Source organism: the organism of the source record quoted next, unplaced genomic scaffold (genome assembly GCF_019419815.1).
Source record: "Pyrus x bretschneideri cultivar Hongxiangsu unplaced genomic scaffold, Pyrus_bretschneideri_v1 Contig265, whole genome shotgun sequence".
NCBI classification, from domain to species: domain Eukaryota; kingdom Viridiplantae; phylum Streptophyta; class Magnoliopsida; order Rosales; family Rosaceae; genus Pyrus; species Pyrus x bretschneideri.
In genome coordinates, this window is record NW_025999574.1 from 331,102 (window position 1) to 352,594 (window position 21,493).

At 36.0% G+C, this 21,493-nt stretch overlaps 2 protein-coding genes across 6 annotated transcripts; one reads left to right on the forward strand and one right to left on the reverse strand.

Annotated features, from left to right (window-relative positions):
- Positions 1 to 2,821: 2,821 nt before the first annotated feature.
- Positions 2,822 to 7,781, forward strand: LOC103933409 (survival of motor neuron-related-splicing factor 30). Of its 5 annotated transcripts, XM_048587388.1 has the most exons (9): positions 3,013 to 3,085; positions 3,752 to 3,820; positions 4,110 to 4,194; positions 4,332 to 4,621; positions 5,165 to 5,247; positions 5,352 to 5,427; positions 5,850 to 6,035; positions 6,911 to 7,039; positions 7,364 to 7,781. In XM_048587388.1, the coding sequence occupies exons 4-9, from the start codon at positions 4,490 to 4,492 to the stop codon at positions 7,532 to 7,534; spliced, it is 777 nt and encodes a 258-aa protein (XP_048443345.1). In that variant the 5' UTR covers positions 3,013 to 3,085; positions 3,752 to 3,820; positions 4,110 to 4,194; positions 4,332 to 4,489; the 3' UTR covers positions 7,535 to 7,781. The 5 variants fall into 5 exon arrangements, with proteins under 5 accessions (XP_009341382.2, XP_048443345.1, XP_009341383.2 ...); XM_009343107.2 differs by lacking the exon at positions 4,110 to 4,194 and having other exon boundaries at positions 2,822 to 3,085; positions 4,502 to 4,621; XM_009343108.3 differs by having other exon boundaries at positions 4,110 to 4,621.
- A 2,834-nt stretch (positions 7,782 to 10,615) lies between these two features.
- On the reverse strand, positions 10,616 to 14,676 carry LOC103933408 (protein NRT1/ PTR FAMILY 4.3). The gene is made up of 5 exons (XM_009343106.3): positions 14,324 to 14,676; positions 13,488 to 13,705; positions 12,593 to 13,030; positions 12,187 to 12,329; positions 10,616 to 11,919 (listed from the first exon to the last, which is right to left on the reverse strand). The coding sequence occupies exons 1-5, from the start codon at positions 14,466 to 14,468 to the stop codon at positions 11,025 to 11,027; spliced, it is 1,839 nt and encodes a 612-aa protein (XP_009341381.2). The 5' UTR covers positions 14,469 to 14,676; the 3' UTR covers positions 10,616 to 11,024.
- Positions 14,677 to 21,493: the final 6,817 nt, after the last annotated feature.

The following is a 21,493-nucleotide window of genomic DNA, read 5'->3' on the forward strand; positions in this document are numbered from 1 at the left end:
CAGCAACAGCAGCAACACCAACATCAACATCGACCACAACTGGATTTTGAAATGCCATTTATTACACCGCAATGCACCGCAATGGAGCAACTGATGAAACTTCCGAATCCTCCCCCACCCCTAAACCATGTACAAGTTGTAACCTAGGCGAGCGAGGCACCTGTGGAGAGTGGAGAATCTCATACATATCGTTCGTTCATTCTACGCGCATCGCCACCGTTGTTATATCCGATATCCGAGATGGCTTTTGCGTGGGACCTTCCACTCTGTGTCATGTGTTCTCATCTGACAAAACTAAACTATGCGGGACCCACCCAAATCTCACTTTATTTGCTACACTGCATTTACACGGTTATATATTTTCACGCCACCTTTAAAGTAGTAATAAATTAAATTTGAGATTTGAGTATAGGGTTTAGTTTAAATTTTAAAAGAAATGTCAATTTTTAAATATAAATTTTAAATTGGATAATCTATACAACATTTTGACATCTTTTTAAGTTTTGCACTTCATCGGATGTATCAAATTAAAATATTATTTTATTATATTATTTCTTTTCATAATTTCTGTTTTATAATTACAAATTTGATTACATTATTTTCTTTTTGTTATTTTATTCCAATATTTTATTTTCATAATTTCCTAGATAGCATGTACACCAGAATAGGCATCTGAATTGATACCCAAGATATAAAAAACTGAGGCTTCTGAGCTGCAAAGTAATTTAAATCAGCGATAAGTTTCATACCTAGATAACTTCAAGCCGTCTGTTTTTCTTCTTTTCTTTTAAATTGGATTCTAAACAAATTGAATCGATACAATTTCGCATAGCCTCTTCCCTTTGATTCAAATGCATTGCAAGATTCAATGGTCAAATATTCAGTACTCAAATACACACCAAATCCTAAAACCCATTTGCAAAAAAGCTCCATAGGCCTATCAAGAAGAGAATGAGGAATTACTGGCTGGAGAGAACGACAAGCTTCAAAGATTTGTGGCGAAGTAGGGTTTTCTCTAAACCAAGAAGCTGGGTTTTGCAATTTGCAGACTGATATTTTCAGGGTTGGTGAGGGTGTGGGAGGAAGATAAATGTTTTCAAACAATAATAAAATTAATAAAAAACATTTAATAATTAATCAATAAAAATTTGAAGCTGCTGTCTATTTTGACAGTAAGGGTGAGAGCTGTCATTCCATGTCATGCCACATCAGATTTGGCTTTTCGGTTGGAAAACAATATTGCTGCTTTTTTTTACTGTTAATGATGATTTGGATATTTTGACTTTTCATTTGAAGATGTTCTTAGTCCTTTTTTATAGCTGTGCGTGTGCGTCTGTGTAAATGATAAATTTGTGTAACTTGCGGAGAAAGTGCGGCGTGGATGGATATGAGTGTTTACGAGAAGTGTTACATCTTCGATCAAGAGCTACAGCGAGCGGGGGCTTGTAGGTGTGAAAATCAAGAGCCATGAGTTTATATACTTTTTTTTTTTTTTTTTGGAAAAATTATAGTACATATGTACTGTTATGTAAGCCAAAAAAAAAAAAAAAAAAACTTAATAATTATTAATTTATCAATAAATTGGTATCTCGCTAAATTAATAGAATTTGGGTAGTCCAAAAGCTTTTTTTTTTTTTTTTTTTTTAAACAAACAATATTATTTACACTAAAGGGAGAAGGGTGGGCTTAGTATGGCTAGCAATAATGTGATTCAAATTCGCCTCTAGTGAAAATCGAACCTAAGATCTATCACTTACAAGTGAAAAGGAATATTACTAGACTATAGTACCAAATGGTAGTCCGAAAGCTATTAAATTAAAGAAGTCATACTGTATGCATCTTGTATTTCTGACTGTCCACATTCAATACATAGACGTATCACTAATTTTATCCCCTTTTTCTATTTTTTTTTTTCCTAGAAAACTAGGTCAATCTATAAGCGATTAAACATCACTTAATACTATAGTATGGTGATATTCTTCTTTATTTGTAGGCGAGAGATTTTATATTCAAATTTCATAGATGACGACTTTATAATCAATTTATTCCCCTTACCGTTATTCTAAAATATATTGTTGTATCAAAAATAAACAATGGAAAAAAGAAGTTAAATGTATGGGCCTAGCCCAAATGAAAGTATTTGGACCTAACCAAGGCGAGTCCATTGATTGAGTCTCCTTATAAAGGGCACCGATCTAATGACTCTTGTTTAGATGTGTAACTTACATACAAACTTTTGATTTCCAGTAGAAAAAATCTATTTCGTCGAAAGGAGAAGTAACAATATTCTTTATTCATCCTTACAAATGGGGCTTTATTTTTTGTCAAACGATAGCACTAGTGGGTTAAATTATTAATTATTTGCACTTATGATTGGTTCCATCCATCCCCAACCCTAATGAATCGAGTATGAAGGGGTCAGTCAGTCAAGTGTTTCGGGTTCTCGATCGGTTCCTATTCGCCTTCCCCCTCCCCCCGTTGCCCTGTAGTCCATTAGCAGGTGGGGTGGTGAACTTTGAGGGTGCTCACCTCCTCTTCAGACGTGTCCTCGACAACTTGGCGACTATTCGATCTTTGCTTTTGGGGGAGGGGGTGATTGGTTGCTGGGCAGGAAGATTAGTGGTGATCGAACCCACACTAAAATGTATACACATAATTGCTTTCTGCCACTGCTAAAGCATCATCCGCTTATAAATGAGGCTCTTTAACAACCCGGCGATTGTCAGTGGGCCTAAGTGACCCATTGACCCAACAATAGATATTGGGCCATTAATATTGTTTGAGGGTCCCAACACCTTTTGTTTTCGTATGTTTTGTTGCATCGATTGTCTTCTGTCGGTCTGGTTTCGGTTTTTGGAGCATCCCCTTTCCCTTATACTTCTTCTTATTCCTGCCTCTGTTTTCAGGTTCCCTTTCTCTTCCGATTCCTGCTTCTGTAAAAAAATCTCTCAGAACCAACCAACAGGTATTATCTCTGAAAATTTGAAAACTTAAATAATAAAGAATGGAAGGAGAAGGAGGAGAAGAGCTCAGCATACAGGAGCTGACTTCCAGTCTCTCGACGTACAAAGATCAGCTTCACCAGGTCCCCCACTCCACTCTTTTGTTCTTCTTCTTATTTGTTTCATCTGTTTTTATTCTTATTACGATGGTTAATTTTCATCGTTGCAGTCGATATATGCTGTGACTGTGATTAGGGTTTATTTGAATTACTATTCAATTAGGGTTTTTCTTACCATTATACCAATTATGATACAATTAACCTGTTTAGGTTTGTGCACTCCCGTCTCTATTGAAAGCAAAACACTTTCCTCCGGAATTTTGATTGATCTTGTCTTGGTAGCAAACCAAACTAGAGAAAGGGAGAAATTTTGAAATTCTGGTATTTAATGCGTGCAGTTAGTGATTTCACTTTAGGAATTGAGTCTACATAATCTACTATCTGTTTGCATCCGTGGTTATTTAATACCATAGAAATTGAAATCATTGTACTATTCTATATGTAATGTATGTGTATTCAGACTTTTTCTCTATTTGTAAGCCATGTCCAAATGTATACTGTGAATGAATTTCAGCTTGTTTTGTTGTTTTTAAATTGTGGGGAAACATTTATTATTCGTACATCAAGGTTGAAGTTTCTTCCTTTGCCATTGAACCTCGTGTATAATGTTTATGTACACCAAGTTTCTCTCTTTGTATTCTCTTGTAGATATGTTCTTTTTGTAACAATTTCTGCGATCCTCTGGATCAGGTAAAGGAGCTTTTAGCTGATGATCCTGCAAACTCTGAGTATGCTGACATGGCAAGAGAGCTCAATGAGGTATCTGTTTTGTCTGTTTCTTTTTGTATAGATATTCATGTACATTTGATCAAATCATTCGCGATTTCGATTCATTCCTACTGGAACTCTCCTTTTTTTTTTTTTTTTTTTTTTTTTTTTTTTTTTTTTGTAGTGTTTAGGTCTCTATCTTAATGTTACCGTGTGAAAACTGAGGCAACGTCTTCTCTGGCCCTTGGGATGACAGCCAATTGTAGTTACTATTAGAGGGATATCTAGGTTTTCAATGCATTATCATTCTTCTTTTATTTCTTCCTTCTCTCTTTTGAAGGAATCATGATGTTGCTCAAACTAGCAACGCCAATTAACTGCTATGGCACCTGTGGAGGTTTATTTTCATTACAGGGTTGAATAAGGTGAGGATGGTTTGTGTGTTGAATAAAGTTCATACACTCCAGAAATCGGAACTCTGGAGAATTTAGAATTTAGAAAAACATTAGATCCTTAGAGCTTCATCAAGTAGCATGTTACTTCTATCTTGGTTCCTTTGCAGGTGTGCTATGTATGGTGATGGTCAGCTTTCACTCTCTTTCACCTGATATCCGATGTTCACGCTGAGATTCTAAGTTTGAAATTTGACAATAATTTTCTCTTTACAATGTAGCGTCTATTTGTATGTATGTTGTTTAAATTTATGTTTGGGCTTAATTTATGATAATGCAGGTAATTGCTCTGACAGAAGAACTACTTGCAACTGCAAAGCAAAATCAGAATTCCGGATTAGGTTTCGGGACAAGTGATAGTGCATCACCTAGTTTGCCTCAGACTCAGAGGAATGAAAATGTAAGTTGACATCCTCATGAATTTCTTTACTTTCTTTTTCTGTTTGTGTTTCTTTGTTGTTCTTGTGAGCGAATATATGCTTTGACAAGGTTACTCCTACAATGTATTCTGTGGTATGTGGCTATGGAGAAATATGCTTTTCTTTTGGCTTAGGAATGATTTACATGAACAGTGTTGTTTCTCAAAAGGTGCAGCACTGGGGTTCTGTATAAAAACTTCCTGCTGTTTGCTCAGTATAAATTTCAACTTCAGAATAACTTCAAACCATACTTGGTATACTAATGTGGAATTTTGTTCCCACATTCATTGACCTTTAGTAATGCGTGTTATGAAGCTGCTACCACTGTAATGCTTTTTGTGGGGTTTATCTATAGTGCATTTTTGTGCTCTTTTCCTTTATATTAAACCCATTTCAAATGAACTTTTCTGTTGACCCAAACAAAGCTGATATTACTGTTATGACTGTTTTCTTATGTTGGATTTTTCCCGTTTGGATCTTTCTTGTGTCCTGTTGTGGTTACATTGTAATCATTCCTCATGTAGGATTCAGGGAATATTTCCATTTATCATGACAAGTTTCCTGTTGGCACAAAAGTTCAAGCTGTTTGGAGTGAAGATGGGGAGTGGTATGTGAAATAGAGATGAGTTTCAGTAGATTTGTGTTTCAATTTTCTACATTTGCTTTACCTTTCTTTTCTTTTTGTCTGTGGTTGATTAGTTGAATGTCCAGGTATGATGCCACGATCGAGTCTCTTACTCCGAATGGGTACTTTGTTACTTATGAGAGCTGGGGAAATAAAGAAGAGGTATGATTTCTCAGACACATTTGAATTGATATGCTTTTACTTCAGTAAGACATTCTTCTTTGAATTGTTAGGTGGTTGTCTCTAAAATCTTGTTTATGATATTTATTTTCTTTTATTAAAACATATTTTATTCCAGTAGCATGAAGTTTTATCTGGTCATAGAATTGACATTTTGAATAACAATGAGTGATGCTTTACTTGCTTCTTGAAAGTTATGTCGCCTATTATTCAATTTTGAAATGAACATATTTTTCCAAATTTGGCGATGAAGTTAACTTAATATTTGAGGTTGTGGATCCCTTTTTTTTTCCCCGTAACTGGTTCCATTTGTTATTGCATGTCCTTACCTTTATTTTGGCTCATAAATCATTCTTGTTTTAAAATGTAATTGTGGTCTGCCATTGTTACTTTTTTTACTTCAGGTGGATCCAGACAATGTCAGACCAATTCAAGAAGGGGCTGTCAATGCATTGCTGGAAGCTGAAAGGGTTGCTGAGGCCACAAAACAAGCGCTTAAAAGGAAGATTGCGCAAGCTGCTTCTGTTGATTTCCAATCACGAAGCTTACCAGCAAAACTTCGTATAGAACCTGATGATCCAGAGGATGTGGTACTTTATCTATCTATATCTATTTTGTTGGTATCTTACCGTACAAAAGTGTGGATGTGGTAAAATATTCATAGGACAAAAATGTTAAATCTTAAATGACTCAATTTTATTACTGTTGGCCTTCCACAGTGTGCCAGAATTTTTGAGTTTGATTCCAGTTTATAGGAATCAAACTCCTGCTGGAAAACTTGAGTCCTATAGGAGGAGTCATTACAACTATTGAGTTCAATATTATGGATCCCACAATTAATAGATAGAAATCACATTTATTAAATCCACAGCACTGTAGGGATGGTGTTACAGGAATCAAACTCAAGGTATCTGGTTTCTATATTCAGGAATCTAACTCACCTGAATCACTGTAGAAGGGTGTACCCTACTGAAGTTTTGTAGTTTTCATATGGTTTAAAGTAGGTAAAAACACTATAGCAGGAACCAACCACAGAAGATAAAAATGATATTTTGTACAATGTTATAATTAAATTGTGCTTACGCTAATCTACACAAAAGCTGTTAATTATGAAAATTGAAGTTTCTGTTAAGAAGTTTTTTTTTTTGAAACACGCAACCAGTCATTTTAGTAGAATAATAAGATATCAAATTTTGTTATTGACTCGACATGATATAAATTTGATTCACTTTGTTAATTTAGAAATTTGGTAGTTTTTCAGCGCATTAAGTGATTTAAATCTTTTTTTTTCGTTGGTCTCAAGGATAAGAGATCCGACTTGTAGTACTAGTTTGGTAGCAATCAAAATTATTTTTTGGTCATCTATTATTTTCTTGAACCCTAGAAGTTGTGGTATAATGTTTTAAAATGTGTTGTTACAACTTGTTTTTTGGGGACTAATTCTTGCCAACTTCAAAATCTACAGAAAATCACCAAACGTAAAAAGATACATGCTTTTAAGTCAAAGATGAGGATGGAACAACTGGAAGTTACACAGAATAAACGTCAAAATGCTTGGCAACAGTTCCAAACAACCAAGGGCAAGACTAAGAAGGTATGTTAGCTTGACATTTTGAATTTCAATGTGTTTGCACTATTTCTTTGGTTGGTGTTTGTCAAGGAACAAGAATATCGGTTGCTTTAATTTGTCTGCGCACCTCTGGAGTGTTTCCAAAATTTTACATTCGTAGTATTTTCTTCCTTGTCTTAATCAAAATAGTGTTTTCCAAGACGGTGAGTTGCCTTAAGTGTACCTCATCACAAAAGGTGGACGCATTACAGATTAGACAAACTATTGCCACTGTCTTATTTTAAACTTTTCTTCTTTTTACGAAATGCTTCATTACTTATCCAGAGGTGTAACTCGTTACATTGTCAGATTGGTTTCTTTTCTGGACGCAAGCGTGAGAGCATCTTCAAGTCTCCTGAGGATCCTTTTGGGAAGGTTGGGGTGACTGGAAGTGGGAAAGGCTTGACAGAGTTTCAGAGGAGGGAAAAACACTTGCATCTCAAAGGGGGAACAGGTGAGAATGATGAAGAGGCTCCTTAGCTCCCTACTGTCTCCCTGCACTTGCTTAGCGACGAAAAAGAAAAAAGAAACTACCCTGATCTCTCAACTTGGTCAAAAGGTTTAGTCGTAATTTGTTAGCTCAAAACCTGTGGTATGCCATTGCCATATGTATTGTTCTTACCCTCGTGGTTATTATTGCCATAACAGTTGTCTTGCCACCCCTTGAGTTTGAGTTGTATTGTGTTAGGCGTTTATGTCGTGAAATGAAGCAATGGTTTGATTCCCACCTCATGGCTTTTGTAGGTTTCTGCTCCCCCCAATCTTGTTTTGCTCCTTACAAAAAACTCGCGACTTGAACAGATTTTACATTCACTTTCCGTGCGCTCTGAGTAGACTTAATAAGATACTTGAAACTCTATTTGAGAAGGCTACTTCCATGTCAAACCACCGTTGTCTAAGAACAAGCCACTCAACAACGTCACCCCAGGATGTATGACCAGCATTCTCATCATCCTTTCTCCTTAAGCTTTCTTTGTATTGCCTCATACTTCTCCTTCCACCTTGTGTCGGTAACATGAACAAAGTTGCTAATGAATCAATGTAGTTAGTGGTGGGTGTAGGTAAAGCCCATCTGCGTACGGAGTTGCCTTCCATCCGGACATATGTTGAAATGAATAGCTGCCTTTTGGTTTTGGGGATGGGAATGGACCTCCTTAGACAGACTTTCTAATCTTTTGGCGAACGTATTTATGTTTGACACCGACATCAAAACATGTTTGAGACATGTCTGTTTAATTGTACAAAACTATTATTATTATTAATATATAGATTGGATGGTTGACTAGCAACATAAAATTGGGAACAAACTTCACTGCTTGTAGAAAAGTATTACATCTCTGTCTCTCACCATTCTAACTTTGTCCTTTTTGAACATTTTTTTTATAGGATAATGAGTTGATTCTCATCTTGTGAATCCCGTATTTTGATCGTACAAGTATTATAATCGGAACTATTCAATTTCTTTATCTTTCATTTCAAAATGATCCTTGCAAGAAATCATTTCAATTAGAGATCATTTAGTCATTCAAATGTACAGAACAAATTGACGGTGTGGTGTGGATACCAAGTAACATTTTCATAATGAACCGTCCATTCAGTTAATGCATTTAGATAATTAAACAATCTTGAATTTGAATGATTTTTGTAGAATGCGTTTAGATAATTAAACAATCTTGAATTTGGATAATTTTTTGTAGAAGTAATCTTCAAATGAAGATTAATAAATTTAACGATTCCGATCGTTAGTCAAGATACGGTAATCACAAATGAAAAATATGTGCATCCACACATAGAAGATGCAATAAGGTTTTATATATTATTGATCATCATGTTCCATATGCATGCATCACCCCAAGGCTCATGGTAGTTAGATTTCCTCTACAGTCTACAGGAGGAGAGGTGGAGCAAATCATCACTCCACTAGGCAAATAGCAATAGGTAGGCGAGCACCCGTATTTGCCTTTCTGACATTCAGAGAATCAAAGGTTAAGGGATATCCTCCTTTCCCTTTGTTAATTACACAAATTCCTCGCAAAGAAAAAAAGTCAACATCTTTCGTTTTAATTTAGAATGAGTATCCTTGTCGGATCATCTTTGTAAGGATCCAAAAGATCCTTTAATCGTGTTTGTTTATCGTATATCATACGGTCAAAAATTATTTTAAATTATTTATTTAAAATTAAACATAAATAGTATCTGATAAAAATTGATCACACGGTTTACGATAAACAGATATGATTAAAGAATCTCCTGAATCCTCCCAGAGAGGATCAGGAGAGGATCCTCATTCATTAATTTGGCACCGACTCAACGCATGGTTCTCCATCTTAATTAAATATAAATATCATGTTTGGTTTCTTTCCAAAGAAAAAGTTCAAAGTGCTTTCCAAGGTATTCAATAACAATATGTTTGCCTACATATGCATTCTTTGTGAATCTGCTTTGTCCACCGACGCCGATTTATTTTGCTCTTAAAAATCACTTCATGTGGTACCCAAATTACATTAAGAGGAAATTAATTTGTTATTAACATGTGGCGGACTACTTTCTATAATAAATAATAAAAAAATTGTCTAAGATACACTTTAATAAAAAAAAGGTATCGATGCATGTGGTCTAATATCCTAGTGGATAGGGTATTAGTTTCTATTCATGCATCCCACATTCGAAACTTTCCCTTCTCCTAAATGAATGTAATAGTTTCGAACTTTCCCTCTTCCTTTAATATTAGAATTTACAAAAAAAAAAAAAAAAAAAAAAAAGAAAAAAGAAAAAAAAAAGGTTTCGATACCACTTAATTTGAACATTGGTAGTGTAATACAACCCCGTACAATAGGAGAAGGACACATAGACAATATGTTTGATATGGCAGTTTTACTTTTAACATCGCGAGCAGACTAGTCTGCTCTAAAGGTAAATAGGCTTTTATGTCACTAACAGACAATGTTTCTTTTGACCACTCATAATATGTCTTGCCATCAGGCCATATATACAATGCCCAATGGTGGCTGGGCACCAACTCTATGTAGTTTCCTCTGGGTCTCCAGAGCGTTTGTGCTCTTACCAACATGGATCTTCAAAACTACTAGCTGGCAAGACTTCGAAGACTGGCTTGCATCATCAAAGAGCTAGTATGCTTTGCAGCCTCCCCTTCCAAACGCCCGCTAGGGTTTTTTCCTATAAATAGTCAGGTCAAACAGAAGAAACCGTAATCGTCACTTACTACTCAGAACTCTATCAAGTTCTCTTTTCTTTCTACTACTTTTTTGACTTAGGCATCAGAGGCCCTTTGGCGAAAACTCTCTCCTTTTTTCAAATGTTCGTCAATTAGGCTAAGGGTCTGTGTTCTCTTGTAGGTGGAATTTCATTAAATCAACCATGTACGAAATTTGCATCAACATTACTAATTTCCTTTTATTTATTTATTAAAGGATGCCTATAGAATTTCCCAAAAATAGATAAGTGCAAATTAAACACGGCCTCACCTTAGAGCATCTGCAATGGGAAATGCAAAATACCTTGGAATAAGCATTTTCATTTTTTCAGTTGGCCATAAATGGATGGAGTCTAAAATATTCATATTCGTTGGAAAATATAAATTTACAATATAAAACATAATCTAGATTACATCTCTCAAATGAACGTGACCTATCAATCAAAGAGAGAAAAATGTGATCCAAATTACATCTCTCACACTAGAGTAGATTTAACTTTTACATATTATGAAAATATAAAACGTAATCTAAACATAATTTTTACATCTCAAGTTTTGCATCTCTCCATTATATATGCTCATATTGATATATAGTAATTTGGCTTCTCTTATACGGCATGCGACTGATTTCTATACATAATACGAACATATATATGTGTATATGCGATAGATCGATCAGAGCCCTATATATTAATCACCTTCATTAATTCAGAGCTATTTTCTTAGAAAAGACTACCCTAAATATTCTTAAATAAGTTATGGTATATTATCATCCAGTCTATGATGTTTATAATCCTCCATGCAAGTAGTATCATGAGCATGCAGCTGGGGTAGCGCACTTGGTGCTGATGAAGAGGACGGGGTGTGAGAGTACCAATGAGACCAAAATAGATAGTTGAGGAAGTTGAGGAAGCTGAGGCCTGCCAGCAACCAATAGAAAAGGTCCAGTCTGTCTTTGTTGAGATTATTGTCACCCAGCCAACCACCACCACGTGATGAGGTTGTGATCTTATTCACCAGAGAGACAAGTAGAGAGCTCAGGTAAAACCCGAACGAATATGAGCAATAGGTCAAGGCAGTTAAAAATGCTTGCATCCCCTTCAAGGATTGCTTGTAAAAGAACTCAACGAGGCCTACGGCAGTGAACATTTCTGATAATCCAAAGATCAAGAATTGTGGGGTGATCCAAAAAATGGAAATTATTTTGTTCGAATGCACAGCTGCATCCCTTCTCTTTTCCTCCATGATGGCAGCCGCGATCATCGAAAAAGTTGCAAAAAAGAGTCCAAACCCTATTCTCATTAATGGAGAGATGCCAGAATCGTGACCGGTGAATTTTCGAGCAAAGGGTACAAAGAAAGTGTCGTAGAGAGGGACGAGGACGATGAGAATGATGTAAGGGATGGATTGGAGTGAAGCTGGAGGGATATGGAAGGATTTGGTAAGCTTGGTGTCCATCATACTTCCTTGTTGGACTGAGAAAGTTTGGAGCTGAGCCAAAATTGTGTTGAAAATTATGGTGGAAGCAAAAATTGGAATAACTGAAAGTAGTATTTTGACTTGCTTCACTTGAGTAACGGTGCACAATCTCCACGGGCTTTCCTTTGAATTAGTGCCATCTTGAATTTTAATGCAAGCCTTGTCCAAGAACCTGATCATCATTAATTAATTTGGCAGATTAATTAAGCATAAATGATTGCAAGAGAAAAGACAACATATATATTTACAAGCATCGCTCAAGTAAGTACTAGTTGCTTTTCTTAATACTTCATACGTGGATAAACATATTTTGGTCTTACTATTTTTGTTTATCTTAATAGAGGACATGCACGATGCATGGGAAACAAGATGTAGTTATTCTAGCTATAAAATACTGAAATAAAGATTTATTTTTTTCCCTTTTGCTTTGTAAATTTACCTGAACTTTTCAGTGTGAAGAAAGCTGGCAGCGTCAGAAAAGAAAGTAGTATTGTCATGAAGCACATTGTTTTGGTTTCCATGGAGCAACTGTGGATTAGATGGACAAGCCTGCTTTCTCTTTAGCATTGCAGCCACAAAAACCTAAAAAGGAAAATGATAGTTATTTACATGCATTGTGCAGACTCCCATGTATAGTATTCGAATTCGACAACCCACACGCATGTTAATCTTTTTAAACATCATAAGCCAACAAAATTGCATACCGACGCATACACATCAAACAATATATTTATAACCGATTGTATGAACTACTATTCCTGATTGGCCCATAAGATATATATTAGATTCGATATAAAATTCCTAATTAATTAAGAGGATAAAATTGGAAAAAGTTCAAATTATACTTGAGCAATGGGAGTGAGTATGCTTCCTTGAGGTCGCTTGTTCCTGTAATATAGGGTACCGGAAACCAAGCTGATTAATCCCATGGCCATGGCGGCTGCTGAGACTCCAAAGCCAACATCCATTCCAGAGTGAGTTTGGACCCACACAAGAAGAGTAAGGGCGACGAGTTCACCCATGGAAAAGGCCAAGTAGGCAGCGTTGAAGTAGGTGGAGAGCTTCTTGGACTGCTTCGGGTCATCTGGGTTGAACTGGTCAGCCCCGTGAGCGATCATGTTTGGCTTCACACAGCCACTCCCCAATGCCACCAAGTAAAGTGCCACAAAGAAGATTAATGACTTGAACCCTTTTGCCTCTACACACTCCTCTCCGTTATTAACGTTGCATGGCGGTGGCTTTAGCTGCGGAACATGAGCTTGGACTGATAGTAATATGAAACCCTGCATGCATGCATGCGCGCAAATTCAGAATGCGTACGTATACCCTCATGTACAAAAATTAATAAATCAATTGTTCACATGAATTAATTAATTGAGTAGAAACATTACTCAATCAATCAACTGTTAAGAAAATAATTATTCATTTATTTGAATGAATGATTTTATTTTGGAAGTTTTAACGAAAAGTCCGCGCTACTATTTACTTTACCCTTTATTTTATCCTTATCGTTAAAACTCAAAGTTTTCAAGTCATTTTCATTAGTTTTCCTTTTTATTTTTAACTGAGTTATTTTGTCACTCTATATTGACTCATTCTCATAACATAAACAAGTTCAGCAAATCGAATTTGTTGTAGTTAGAGAGAGAGAGAGAGAGAGAGAGAGGGTAAAACAAAAAAGGTGAGATCATGATGAACGAAGGCTGAGCTTAAGCTAGGGGTAAGGTAGGTAGCTCTCACCGAAAGTTCCACAAAACCAAAGATAAGCATGGTCCAGAAACTCCCAAGATAGGAATCGGAGAGGTAGCCGCCAACAAGGGCTAAGAGAAAGACAGTTCCAATAAAGTTTGTCACTACGTTGGCCGAATTCGACAAAGGAAAATGCATCTCATTTATCACGTATGTTATGAGGTTGTTCCCAACTGCAGCAATTCCCATTATCTCAAATGATTGAAGCCCTGTGCAAGAAAACAGAAATGTCATACAACTTAATTACAAAAGTAGAAAACAAAATAAGTACAATCTATGGTGAGAGAGCTTTGCTTAAATTAATTTAATTAATGGAGTTTTACCTAAGTAATTAAGTTCGACTTTCATGAATAGCGATTCTCATGAATAGTGATTCGAACTAGTTTATTATGCTTGACCTAATTCATTATGCGGCTTAGCTCAATTCCCTTATCCTAATATCAACCATTTCTACTTTTTACACACCCCTCTCAATTTTCGATTGTCAGATCAAATGAATTGAAGAAAATCAATGGACAACAATTAACAAGTGTTTGTAAGAGGTAAAAATAAGTGTTTAATAACACTTTTCTAAATATATCGTTGTATTAAAATAAAGAGTCATGATAATTAAGGTGCGGCCTTCTTTTTTATTTGAAAAAAGGTGTGGTTCATAAGCTAAATCAAGAAACCGTTTCGGTTGCGTATGTACATTAGAATAGCAGTACATGCTTTCAGTGTGAGTCTGAATAATTAATTATCACAAAAGTTATATACAGGAGAAAATGAATTTTATAAAAAACCAAATTAGAGAAGTAATTAGAAGAAGATACAGGATGTGGCTATACCAAGAACAAATGCAGCAGCTCTCATGCCACCATGCTCGGTAGGATTGGAAGGTCTGCCCCTCCAATCAACAGTCATCTCTTCAGCCATGTCAGATGTGTTAATGGCCTCAACTTTGTGATTCTGCCTCCTTTGTTCCATTTCCATGTATGCCCCTGCTGCTATATATATATATGTGTTTCTGTGTGTCTCTCTCTGACCAAACTAGGAGGAAGAGGGAAAGGGAGAGGCAGAGGGAGAGGGACTGGTGAAGGAGGACTGTGTAAGGTTGCCTCTTGTTGCTCTTAAGCTAATAATTCTGAATTGGAGGCAAGTGGGTTGTTCTAAATTTATAAGCCAAAGCCAAGCTCCTTGTGACGTTGGATTGTAAGCAAAACCAAAGTCTTAAATCCACACTCACTATAACCACGTGGATGACACTTCATCCAGGAAAAAAGGCTCCGTGCAGAGTCACAACTTCCAACCTAGCTAGCTATTTCAAGCACTAATGATCTTATTAAGAGTACATCTCCAATGTTCTTCTCTAATTGTACTCTTAAGTTAAAATTTAGGGAACTTTAACGCAAAACTCTCGGTACTATTCACTTTAACGAAAAACCACATTTTTACAATAAAAAATCAATCGTGATACTATTCAATTTACCCTTTATTTTATTCTTATCGTTAAAACTCAAAGTTTTCAAACTCTTTTCCTTAGTTTTCCTTAAAATTTAAGCACTAATAATCTCACTAAGAGTCTCCAATGTGCTTTTCTAGTTGAGCTCTTAAGTTAAAAGACTTAATGGAGCTACAATTTGGACCTTGGGTTGTATTCTTTTCAGTTTCCTCCTCAATGGCTTATGCAACATCTAACGGATGATCTTGTAGGCACCCTATGAGCCGCTTTATTGTTCTTAATGCTATGTATTAGTTCGTCTGGGGTGTCTTCACCTCCTTTATTCACCGAAAAACAAGAAAAAAAAGACTTAATTCAAGCAAAGCACCCCTAAACTTAATTATATCCAAGTTTAGTTATGGTTGAGCTCTGAAGTTAAAATACTTAGTTGAGCTCTTAAGAGTCCTCCAACTCAACCTAGTCTCACATGGTTGGTCCTTTAGTTAACTTCCTTAGTTTTTCTGTCACGTATATATAGGGACAAAAGAGTAATTTGACCTCACAAAATTAAACAGAATGAATAAACTTGGCTCCTTAATTAATGGATGAGGATGAGTTTTTCCTCAATTGACCACACAGCGGGTTCATGAAACTTCATGCTTATAATTGAAACCATTCTTCTATTATAAATCACTATGTAAAATTCATATTTGTAAAAATCAAATAAATATGAGATCGTTTAGCATCGAATTGTATAAAAACACGGTCAGATTTGGTAAAAGAATTATGAGCTTTCTATCTATTTGCTACAATTAATTGACCAAATAACTTTAGTTTTAATTGATTTTTGTAAAGATTATCTTTATAGAGTGAATTACAATATGAAAGGTCTGATTATGCACACAATGTTTGCAAATTGGCCACTAAGAGCATTTCAAAAGGAGATGTCAAAAATAATATGTCAAAATTATATTTGATGGCTAATGTGGCAAATTGAATACAAGTGTTAAATCCTCTTCTTTCCAATGGATGTGTCAAATATGTATTTATTATTTTATCGGGCCCAAAGTTACATTAACTAATAAAAAATAATCAAAATTAATTTTAGTTTTTATTCTATTGGTTGTTAATGGGACCCATGAATTAAAAAAATTAAATTGGCATATTTGACATCTCCTTTAGACCATCTCCAACCCTGGGCTAAATGCTATATTTTAGGTTTTATTCCCCCCCCCCCCCAAAAAAAAATCCAACCCAACCCATGCTAAATGTGTGGGCTAAAAGCTAAACAAAAGCCAGATTTAGCCCAGGATTTATGTCACATCCGGGCCCGGGCCCCCACCACATCTCAGACTCAACTCCACTGTAGCACAATATTGTCACATCCCGGCCTGGGCCCTTACCACATCTCGGGCTCAACTCCACCGTAGCACGATATTGTCCGCTTTGGGCCCAACCATGCCCTCACATTTTTGTTTCTGGGAACTTACATGAGAACTTCCCAGTGGGTCACCCATCATGGAATTGCTTTCGTGCGAACTTGCTTAACTTCGGAGTTCCTACAAAATTCGAAGCCAGTGAGCTCCCAAAAGGCATCGTGCTAGGTACAGATGGGAATATAGATATAAGGCTTATAGGACCCCCTCCCTTAGGCGACGTGGGATGTTACAATCCACCCCCCTTAAGGGCCCGACGTTCTCGTCGGCACACTTGCGGCTAGGGATTGGCTCTGATACCAAATTGTCACATCCTGACCCGGACTCCACCACATCCCGGGCTCGACTCTGCCGTAGCACGATATTGTCCGCTTTGAGCCCTGACCATGCCCTCACGGTTTTGTTTCTAGGAACTCACCTGAGAACTTCCCAGTAAGTCACCCATCCTGGAATTGCTTTCGCGCGAACTTGCTTAACTTCAGAGTTTCGATGGAACCAAAGCTACTGATCTCCCAAAAGGTCTTATGCTAAAGGAGGTAACCATGTACATATAAGGCATAGAGGATCCTCACCCCTAGGTGATGTGGGATCTAACAATCCACCTCCCTTAGGGGTCCGACGTCCTCGTCGGCACACTTCCGGCCAGGAATTGGCTCTGATGTCAAATTGTCACATCTCGGCCCAGGCCCCTACCACATCTTGGACACGACTCCATCGTAGCACGATCTTGTCCGCTTTGGGCTCCGACCATGCCTTCACCGTTTTTTTTTTTTTTGGCAACTCACACGAGAACTTCCCAATGGGTCATTCATCATGGGATTGACCTCGTGCAAACTCGCTTAACTTCAGAGTTCCTACAGAATCCGAAGCCAGTGAGCTCCCAAAAGGCCTCATGCTAGGTAGAGATGAGAATATACATATAAGGCTTACAGGACTCACTCCCTTGGGCGATGTGGGATGTTACAATTTAGCCCAGGATTAGTGGGGCTAGCCCATCATATATGTGTATTTTATTTAGTTTTATATTTATAAATTCATTGAATCCAACGATTAAGATCTAATTTGATGAAATTCAACAGTAAAAAAAAAAAAAAAAAATTTAACGGTCCAAATTTAAATCTAACGGCTAAAGTAATTACAAAAAATCTTTTATGAGTTTCATATTTTTTTAATAGTGTTTAACGAGTTTCATGGTGTCGGTTTGTAATTTTTCAATATTTGTTAGAATCAAAATATTTTTAGGTTAAAATGTTTATAAAATTAAATTATGATAGTCTACATAATTTTTTTCTTTTAAGAAAGTTACTTTAAGAAAAAAAAATTAGCTTAAATTCATTCTTTAATAATCTGGGGCTAAAACTTTAGGCTAGAAGGGTTAAAGTAAAAAAGCTGTTTCTGGGCTATAATCTAAATTTTCTGGGCTAAAAATTTTAGGTTTTAGCCTAAGGGTTGGAGATGGTCTTAGAGATGATCTAAGAATTTAGGAGGAATTTCTTCTAAATCTTGAGGAGCCAAGCCTTTTTCTAAATAGAAAACTAAAAACTAGAAGGGAAAAAAAAAAAAAAAAAAAAAAAAGAGGGTGGTTGGGTTATAACTTATAAGGTGTGGGGTTGCTTGGGGTTGTAGTGTGTGAGGGATAAGGAGGGAGAGGTTTGGGATTGCATGGTATGGGGGAGTAGGAGGCCAGACGATGGTGGAGTTATGCATGAGACAAGGTTGTAGCAGGTGTGGTCTACACTCTACATTGTTCTTCTTACGGGCAGCTAGATAGGGTAAAAAGTTGTCGTTCAATGTTGAAAATTACTTGATGTTCGACTTTTTATCTCCATCGGTTAATCTATTGGTTCCTTCTCGATCGTAGAGTAATTGTTTTCCAATAAATATCTTGTTTCGGATGTGACAAAAAAAACTCCACAGTTGCACTCCAAACCCTAAGAATTTGTCCAATCATCAACCTTGTGAGTCAAAACTTAATAAGTCCACTCAAAACTCTGCTGAAAACCTATCGAACTTCGAACACTACTGAATCACTCCATATAAAAAGAACAACTACATGATAAACTAGATAGTAAACGGTTGGTCTTCTTGACACATGACATTAATGTGTGAGTTTGGCGGTAGGAAAGCGAGAACAGTAGGAAAATGATTCAACCTTTTTAGATATTTTAAATAATTATCTAAATGGTTTAAAACATGGACGTCTATTAGGTCACTAGAGTGTAAGATATGATATACACAAATAAACTGAAGGGCATGCTTGGATTTTCACTAATACATCATCTCTGGAGATTTGAATCTTCTAACAGACCAATTTTAGCCAAAAGTTAAATCCTAATTTCGCCTCCATAGATGATGTGATAGTAAAAATTTGCACATGCCTTTCAATTTATTTTTTGTTGCCGTCACTTTACACAGGTAACATTAGCACTTAGGATCAGTGATCGAATGAATATCTAATTTTCAAAATATTGAGTATTTATCTAAAATATTTACAAAGGTTGGGACCACTTTTAAATTGATCCTAAAGATTCTCTTTAGGTAGACTATTATATATGGTTTATTATATATATGTGGTGTAAGGTGTGGTTTGCTGTATTGACCCAACAAATAAAGGTGTGGTTTGATCTTCAAGTAGAAGGAAATATGATATGTGTTGAGTAAAAAGGGGGAGACAAAGTGGAGACACAACATATGAATATCCTAAGTGGATCCCAACACACATAATATATAATACCAATTGCTAATTGGTATATCCTGTTTTCCTACGACACTTTCGAGTCTCTATGCATATTTGAAAGGGTGGGCGGTTGATATTATTTGGTTGGTTTTCGTTTTTTACCGATTGATCACCAGGCACTATGGAAAGTGAAAATTAAAGCCTATTTTTACTCCCTTTAACTCAAATCAACGGCAATTCAATCACTTCAAATCTATTTTGGTAATTAGTGATGGTCAACTTTTGTAGGAATTGCGCTGCTTCAATTGTCGTTGTTTTATATATTCTTTGGAAACGAACAAGAAGCCCCAAGACTTTTGGTAAAAGTTCTACCTTATTTTCGAGATAAAGTTGGATTATATAAGATACGGTGGCCATTGCAACCGATTACCTTATTGCTCCAAACATGCACAAAATGAATTGTTGACCAAAAAAAAAAAAAAAAAAAAAACAAAAGGCAACTAATGGAATCATGGAACTCCAACTTTCTTTATGATATCGGAGTATGTTGTTTCATGTGAGAAACCCAACAATCACACGTGCTCCACGTCATCGATTTGTATTGCTAGGCTTTAAAAATTCGCCATATGTGAGGGGGCTTGTTGAGAGTATGAATCCCACATTAGAGAAATGAGAGACTTTGCATGTGCTTATAAGTAATGGGGCTATGCTCCATATTATGAATTGGTTTTATGATGAAACTTCAACTTCTTCAAAATGTATCTTGTGGGAATATTTTGAAATGACCTTGTCACAATATTTTGATGCGCACAATAATTAGTAAAATGGACCATATTGAGTGATTGTAAGGAGCTCAAGCTGGTTTGAACATCGAACGTGGTCGTTAAAAGATGAAACTCTGATAAACCACCAGATTGAGCGAATCCACCACTTGTGCCTAAGAAGTTCATCATTCTTTTAACTTGTACTTTTCATTACTATCCTTATCATATTAGAAAAACTAATGAAAATGGCTTGAAAAACTTTGAGTTTTAATCAAAATGACAAAAAGTTGTTGTAAGTGAATAGTATTAGGAGTGACTTTTTGGAGTAAAAATATCATTTTTCATTAAAATAAATAGTACCGAAAATGTTTCGTTAAAACTTCTTACTATATCTCTTTATCTTTACGACTATTGTTATTCTTCTTATTTGTAGACTTTTGAACAAAACCTTTGATTTGGGATCAAAATATATGTTTCTTGCGCTTTCAAAGTCCAGAGCCAGGCAATGAATCCGATATATTTAAAAATGAGCTTATTCTTTAATTCAAAGAATCCAATATCATAGATAAATAAAAAAGAAACATACATGTTAAATCAACTATAGCTTTCACCAGAATGAATAAACTACAAAAAAATAAGTAACACTGCAAGTTTTTACAATTTGGCCATATAGATATATGCTATATATACTGGTATAGGTAGAGTAGGCATATTAGCTTCTAAAGCGGGATTATGTGCTCCCCTTATACACTCAAGATCATGTACTTTGGAGATTAAAATTTGTTGCGCTGTCTTTTGTCTTACACCGACAAACGTTAGATAGCAATTATTTAGAAGCATGTCTACTAATTGGGGAGCGCATTAGCAAATAGCACTATTGCAATGACATGTTTAAGGAATTTAATTAATGGATGTGTGTGTTGGTTTGAAGAAAGAGTGAGTTGCAACCGCGTAGGCGGTAGGCCACGGAAGGTGAACTTGGTGTGATTTTCAACCGTTGGAGTTGGGTGGTGGTTTCTTCTGTGCAGACACCATCAAGTCAACGCATGAAATAAATCAACAGTTGCCTGAACTTGGACATAACCTTGACACGTGTACGAATGAAAAAGGAGAGTTTGGACCAAATATTTCAATTTTCAAAGCACCATTCCATGGTCGACCAATTTCAAAATCTGAAAGAATGTTTATTTGTTAAGGTCAAAAAGTGCATTAATTGGATCAATTGAGAGAGAAAGTTGGTAGGTGGACATGCACAATTTTGGAAAGAGATTCTCTCCGGATCTTTCCTTTCAAAGTTGAGGGATCAAGTGATTCAGACCTTTAAAATTTGATCTAATTGTAAAAAATTATTATAATTTTTAAAAGTTTTTACTAACTTTTTTGTTTTTAAGCATTAGATTAAATTTCAAAGACTCAGATCACTTAATCCCTAAGCTTTAGAGGAAAAGATCCGGAGAGGATCTCTTTCCCACAATTCTAAAGCAAGCTAGCTATAGCTAGCTAGGGTTCCTTGTTTCTTGTACACTAGACTTATACAATATCCTTCTAGGTTATTCGTTATTGGAGAGGAGAGGAGAGGCTTCAATTCCTCCGCTCCTTTTCTTCTCTTGTGTTGTGATGAAATGATTGCAAGTTTAGCTAGGTCATGCAAATCACCAATCAACATTTTAAAATTCCTTAATTGATACCCATTTGAAGCC

Coding starts and splice junctions, on each gene's coding strand:
- LOC103933408 (XM_009343106.3), bottom strand. CDS start 14,468: ATGGAAATGGAACAAAGGAGGCAGAATCACAAAGTTGAGGCCATTAAC. Junction 13,706..14,323: donor AGCTGCTGCATTTGTTCTTG/GTATAGCCACAT, acceptor TTTCTTGCACAG/GGCTTCAATCATTTGAGATA. Junction 13,031..13,487: donor TTGGTTTTGTGGAACTTTCG/GTGAGAGCTACC, acceptor GCATGCATGCAG/GGTTTCATATTACTATCAGT.
- LOC103933409 (XM_009343107.2), top strand. CDS start 3,005: ATGGAAGGAGAAGGAGGAGAAGAGCTCAGCATACAGGAGCTGACTTCC. Junction 5,248..5,351: donor TGGAGTGAAGATGGGGAGTG/GTATGTGAAATA, acceptor TTGAATGTCCAG/GTATGATGCCACGATCGAGT. Junction 7,040..7,363: donor CCAAGGGCAAGACTAAGAAG/GTATGTTAGCTT, acceptor TTACATTGTCAG/ATTGGTTTCTTTTCTGGACG.